This window comes from Stegastes partitus, unplaced genomic scaffold (assembly GCF_000690725.1).
Source record: "Stegastes partitus isolate 25-593 unplaced genomic scaffold, Stegastes_partitus-1.0.2 Scaffold2190, whole genome shotgun sequence".
Taxonomy (NCBI): Eukaryota; Metazoa; Chordata; class Actinopteri; family Pomacentridae; genus Stegastes; species Stegastes partitus.
Window position 1 is genome coordinate 5,841 of NW_007579921.1, and position 6,327 is coordinate 12,167.

The following is a 6,327-nucleotide window of genomic DNA, read 5'->3' on the forward strand; positions in this document are numbered from 1 at the left end:
TCTTGTGGTACAAGAAAGAAAGTACATCTTCAAGCAAAGTGACACAAGATCTGCTCATAGGAACACACTTAGAACTTAACAGCTCTCAAATGTACATAGACATTTTTCTTATAGTCCAGGCGACTAGTGCCAAACTTCAGGTGTTATGCTGTGGTAGTGAGAAAGCTGCAAACAGAAACACTGAAATCCAAGGAGTCAGCCCATGCTTAACAGATGTGCCTTCAACAAGCACTGAATCAGTCCTTGTATCATAAGGACAGAAAGAAGGATTGAGGTTTTAAAACTCATCCCAACATGCACACACGGACATGATATTCTAAAGTGTAGCCTACATCACAGATTTTCTTAATTCTCAGTGTCACTGTTGTCTATTTACCTGAACTATTCATGATGTTTTATAAGGTATCGTTGTAATCCTTGTCCATTTAAACATATAGGCAGACGGCACACAGAAAGTACAGTGGTGGTCAATAAGGAGTTTTTGCAAAGCTTCCATTTATGAAAATATTCAGAGCCCCAAACTTCACAAGTGCACCTTGTTTCATGCTTGAATCTACACCTTTTATTCATTTACTCTGCTACACTGAAAATGAAACCTCCGTATCTCAGTGTATCCCAGTTTAAGTAACGGCTGAATGAATGAGCATATATCACTTGGATAGTAACAGGTCCAGTAACACGTAACTGCAAAACCATTTGGGAAATGCAATACTTGACAGTAGCACAATGTATCTCAGAAGGAATATAATGTGTAAAGAAGGAATTCAGTGTAATGAATTTTTGGAGTATTAGAATGATTTAATCAAAAATGTAATACAAAGCAGAAAGTATACCACAACAGACATGCATGTACGAGGTGTGTCAGAAAAATTTCACGACTGGTGTCACAAAAGATATATTTAAAATCCAAACTACAAGTTTTCCTCTTCAAAGCAATCCCCCTGGAGTCTAACACACTTTCCCAGTCTTCTCTGCCACGCCGCCATGCACTTCCACAATCTTCTGCAGCTCCATCGTCACAGCCATCTTGATGTAGTCTTCAAAACAGATCCCCTTGATGAAACCCTTGAGCTTGGGGAAGAGAAAAAAATCCCACAGAGCCAGGTGGGGTGAGTAGGGAGGTTGCTCCAGCACAGCAATGTTCTTCTCAGACAGGAACTGTCGGATGCTCAGGACATTGTGAGCAGGCTCGCTGTCATGGTGAAGCAGCCACGACTTGTCCTGCCACAACTCTCGCCTCTTCTCGCACCTGAACGAAGCAAACGCCACAGGATCTCTTTGTTGGTTGATCGTCTGAAGGGGAAAACTTGTAATTTGGGTTTGAAAAATATCTTTTGTGACACCAGTGCTGGAACTTTTCTGACACACTTTGTATACATTTGCCAGAGTAAGAGCACATGCAGGTGGCAAATCAAAGCATATTCACACAGAAATCAGAAGATTGGAAAGTCAGTATAACCAATCTCACTGACATAAATACAGTGTGACAATGTAGTCTTCCAAATATACAGACAGCTTCCTCACACTGTTGTCACCATAATTAGGCAGATAATATACACATTTACAAATATGCCGCCCTACTGTGTTACCACACTGAAAAAAACAAAGAAGCTAACTGAAAACTCATCTTGTTCTTTTCATAACAGCATATAGCGGGTGAGGCCTCCCCCTCGGAGCTCCTTCAGGCGCTGACAGTGTCGCAGCATGTTCAGAATCCCTTGAAATCGTTTGTCCACCTTCGTTTGGGTAAATTCACGAATGTCATCCTCCACAATAAAATACTGACCTGCAAGACATTTTAATGCAACAGTGTTGTGTCCAAATCTTTGTACTCATGTCAAACTGAGTAGTTGTTTCTTAGCATCACTAGAGTGGTGCCACAAGAAGCCAAAAAACACCCCAACAAACAATACAGGGAATATAATTCAAATTCTACTGTATTGTTTGTTGAATACAACTGAGCACTTGTCTTTCTCAGGTCATCAAACATAACAGTTTTTATTTTAACATGTTGAATGGATATATAACGTTCAGAAGTCCAAGCACTGTTTGGGTGTTCTTCCCTGTCAAAATTGTCCTCATTGTGGGCTCATTTTTAACTGCAATATAAAGTCCAACGCATTTATTGAAACAGCACATTCAAGGCTAGAAGTAATAAGAACTCAAAAATATCTTCTGTGCAGTTTGAGAGTTATAACGCCATAAATAATAATTTTTTTTAAAAAAAAGGATCTAACATGTAGGACATTTTTCAAGTGCCAACAGGTGTTACCAGTATTTAAGTACTGACATTTTTAAAAACTTGGTGCTTTTACACCACCCAGGACAACTTACTCCTCTCTATACCATTTTTTTAAACCATGCTGCATTTATTTTAATGATCAAATACACTTTATTTTGCTCTGACACGCTCTCTTTTTTTGTGTAAACACAACCTTGCAGTTCACCTTTAACGTCAATGAAGTTTTGTTACGACTGCTGGTCAAAGCTGAATCGATAATGGAGTAGCTCAGAATTTTTTGTTAATCTACAGCAGGGGTGTCTAATCCTGGTCCTCGAGAGCCCCTATCCAGCATGTTTTAAATGTTTCTCTCTTCCAGCACACCTGATTCAAATGATCAGCTCATCATCAAGCTCTGCAGAAGCCTGATAACGATCCTGATCATGTGAATCAGGTGAACATCAATTTCTGTTGTTTTGTGGTTGTTATAAACTTGGAGGTGTCAAGTAAAAGTTGTTAAGATACAAAGATGTTTACTATTAGATATGCACTCCATTCCGTTAATGTGACTGAACATGTCAGCTTCATGCCTGACTTTGCACTCGTCATTTTCCCGTAAACGTCAAGCGGTTGCCCTGTCAAGCTCTAAAGACGTCTACTTCTGCCATTCCTCAAGTCCCCACCAACTAGTTACCCCCTCCAAGTTTTACAAGCTAGTAAGAAAACTCAGCTGCTACGTAACACCTAACTAACCAGTAGTTGTTAGGCTGAACCTGTGATTGGCAGCTCTGGCAGAGCTGTTCTCGCCCCTAAAAACTGAAAGACACACTGTGGGCATATGTGAGACTTTGATTGATTTGCTGAAAAGAGACACAACATCAGAGCTTTAAAGATAATATTTGGTTAATTTTGGCAATGGAACCACACATGACACATGATTAGTTCATGGACCGTCAGAAAGTTGAACATCCAATGATTCTTTCTGTTTTTACAGCTTCTATTTCTGATAAATAGTGTAATTCTGTAATCTGTGGGATTTTATGCATTGTGATTGGCTGATTGGATGTTCCTAATAAAATGCACTACATATTGTCTCAGTAAATGACTTGCGTAATGGTCATCCACGAATTCATATGCATTCAACACAAACAATTACAAATGTCTTAAGTGAAATGTTGACTGCATGTTACCTTTTGTGTCTTTGGTCTCCTGGTCCTTGAAGCGCTGGTGCAGCTTGCGTGCATGATTATTGAGCGCTTTCACCGGCTGACGGAGGATCTTGTACTTGGCTGTTACAGCAGCGTTTATGGTGTGTACTGCAGCATTAAGCTGGTCATATGATACACGTCCTTTCATGTACCTGAGGGACACACACACACACCAGAACATGAAGGTTTCATCTCATGATAACAGAAAAACTTCCTGTAATTCCCTTCCGAAGCAAATTAGGGATATTGGGCCATACAAAATAAAACATACATTTGCTAACATGTCAGTTTTCAGTTCTGGTCTGGAAACAATATTGTGCTTTGCTGCCACGATATTTTTGGTGGAAATGACACTTGAACCTAAAATGGAAATCTAACCAGTTGCTAAGAATTCTTGTATCTTCTACAAAATGTCTTCATCCTCTAAACAGCATTGCACTCCGACAGTGTCAGAGGAGTAAAATATCCCCATCACAACTGCCCTGACCACAACAGATGTCTTGTTCTTGTCAAAAATCCAAATAAAAACAAACAATACAAGCTTTTACAGATAACATCCAAACTGGTTGAATTTAGAACTTAAACAAGATTTGCTATAAGGGACAAGATCAAAAATTCCTGGTAGTGACACATATTGTATTTCTGTTATTTATAATACTTTCTTTACTTATCCCATCTAGTAGATTGTTTAATAGCAGTTTTTGTTTCATTGTTTGAGTATATGTCAAGAACATCATCACATATCACATAGAATGTCACTGTGGGATGATACTTACGGAGGGATGCCCTCAAACTCTGGCATAGTGATAATTTCCATCTCTCTGACAAAACTTTTGTTGGTCTTTTTAACCTTTTCTGCTTGGCTTGGTTGAACATCTACTGCTTCATTCTGGTTCGTTACAGGTTCATTTCCACTGAAAGAAGAGAGATCAGTCAGTCATTCAGAGGTGGAAGGCTGTATTCTAGGAGCAAAGTATGCCACGCTCAGATACAGTATCTGCATAGTCGAAACAAAAACAAGAAAAAAGGCAGGGAGGAGGTGTGAAGGGAGCTTGTGCTCTTTGATAGGGAGAGCACGTCTTAATAACCAATGCCACACTGATCCAATAATTACTTCTGTTCTTCTTTGAAAATAGTTAATAAGCTTCAATGGTAGATGAAAACATTTTTTTCTGAATATGTTCTGCCAAAGAGAATAATGAACTCACATCACTGATCAGCTGTTTTGGTTGTTCCCAATCCCCCTCTAATTTCTTCAACATATTCCCAATTGCATATGCACCAGTTTGTCTAACTATTTCAATGTTTCATTCATCTTTGTTTTGTGTGTTTTTAAGTACAGCATGCCCAGTGTTCACTTTAACATAACATCAAAACAAATAAAGCATCCCCTGGCGTTCTCACCTGAACGTGTCCTTCTTCCTGGGCATGTGTGGAGGTATGTTGTCTTTAAAGTGCTGCAAATCCCCCAGATCCTTCTGCAATAACTCCTCAACTGCCTTGAACCAAACAAAAGTGTCTCATCAATAACATACAAGACGATACATTTAACACGTCCAACTCACTACATATTTCACTCAAGATGATTTAATTATTTATATCTAACACATTTAGCAAATACTAGTTGTAGCTGATTATGTTTGGTACACAAACAGATGGTATTTAATGTAAAGCAGCTGTATAAAGTGCTGATTTTATGCCAACAACACAAATTAAAAGGCCTCTACCTCCAAATGCTTCAGTTGTTCTTTCTGTTGTCCAATACAGTTTTCAAATTCCTCCAGAAGTCTCTCGAGTGCAAAGAGTTCTTGTCCAAGTTTTTTCATCTTGTTTTGAGGCAATTCTAAACATGGAGAAAGACAAAGGATCACACCAGCACAAGTTAGGACATCAGCTTTACCTAATAACAAAACAATGTGTTAGCAGTGTTTTATCATACCAATAACTGACAGGTCCAGCATACACTGTAAGGATGATATCTTGTCATGAATGTGTCGGCTGACATCCTCCAGTTCACTCATTTTCCTGAAACGATGAGACATTAAAATCATTAAAAGAATCAATTTATCATTTGTAAGCCAGGAAATGTATGGACCAAACTAAACAAGATAAACTTTGGTCAAACAGGGGTAAACATTTACATCATATATAAGGTGAGTTATGAGCAACACAAATGAAAATAGAGAATTCACAAAACCAACCTTTCAAATGAAAAGAAAAGAAACAAATATACATGTATTCATAAGATTGCTAAATTATGGCAAAAGTCCTAATCGCAGTTATTACAGTAGATAGTGAGATCACAGCTATTCAACAGAATTACTACTTGACTTTGGAAACATCACACATCTACTGACCATTTTTTGAAGCAAAAAAATCCCCAAAAAACATTAACAGTGGCCTTCCTTGAACTTCAAATGCAATTCTACTGAAAAACAAATAAGAGAATATAAATATAACAACATAATATAATATAGCACCAGCACCAGACAGTAGCAGGGTGACTGGCATCAGAACGCACCCCAGCCCTGTCAGGGAAAGACTCCCCACGGTGGTTATCTGAGATTGGCGGAAGTTCTGGCTGTATGCTGCATGTTTTGTCCGTGTGAAGTGTGTAGTTCAGCCTTTTTCTGTTTGTTTGTTTTTTTACAGGGATGATTTTATTGATACTTATGACAATCGCCTAATTTCCAACTGAAACTGAACTCACCATTAAAATGATGATGTTGTAAGGGCATTTTAGCCTTCTATAAGGAGTGTGAAAATGGCTCTGAGGTGTTCAAACTAAATATCACCCAGTTTAAGTAGAAATAGTCGGTGAAACACGGCTTGGTGCTCTCTGGGTAGACAGAAGTCGTGGGCTTGTCCAGGTGCGTCTGGAAAGTGGCTGAGAGCAGG

General features: G+C 38.7%; 1 protein-coding gene across 1 annotated transcript in view; it reads right to left on the reverse strand.

The window, feature by feature from the left end:
* Positions 1-1,308: 1,308 nt before the first annotated feature.
* ska1 (spindle and kinetochore associated complex subunit 1) overlaps positions 1,309-6,327 on the reverse strand; it is a 13,355-nt gene continuing 8,336 nt past the window's right edge. Inside the window, exons 2-7 of the mRNA XM_008304334.1 lie at positions 5,369-5,454; positions 5,157-5,272; positions 4,834-4,928; positions 4,206-4,343; positions 3,412-3,581; positions 1,309-1,786 (exon numbers count right to left, since the gene is read on the reverse strand). Of these exons, the coding sequence (XP_008302556.1) occupies positions 1,638-1,786; positions 3,412-3,581; positions 4,206-4,343; positions 4,834-4,928; positions 5,157-5,272; positions 5,369-5,450 (750 nt within the window). The 5' untranslated portion in view covers positions 5,451-5,454 and the 3' untranslated portion in view covers positions 1,309-1,637. The remainder of the gene's footprint in view (positions 1,787-3,411; positions 3,582-4,205; positions 4,344-4,833; positions 4,929-5,156; positions 5,273-5,368; positions 5,455-6,327) is intronic.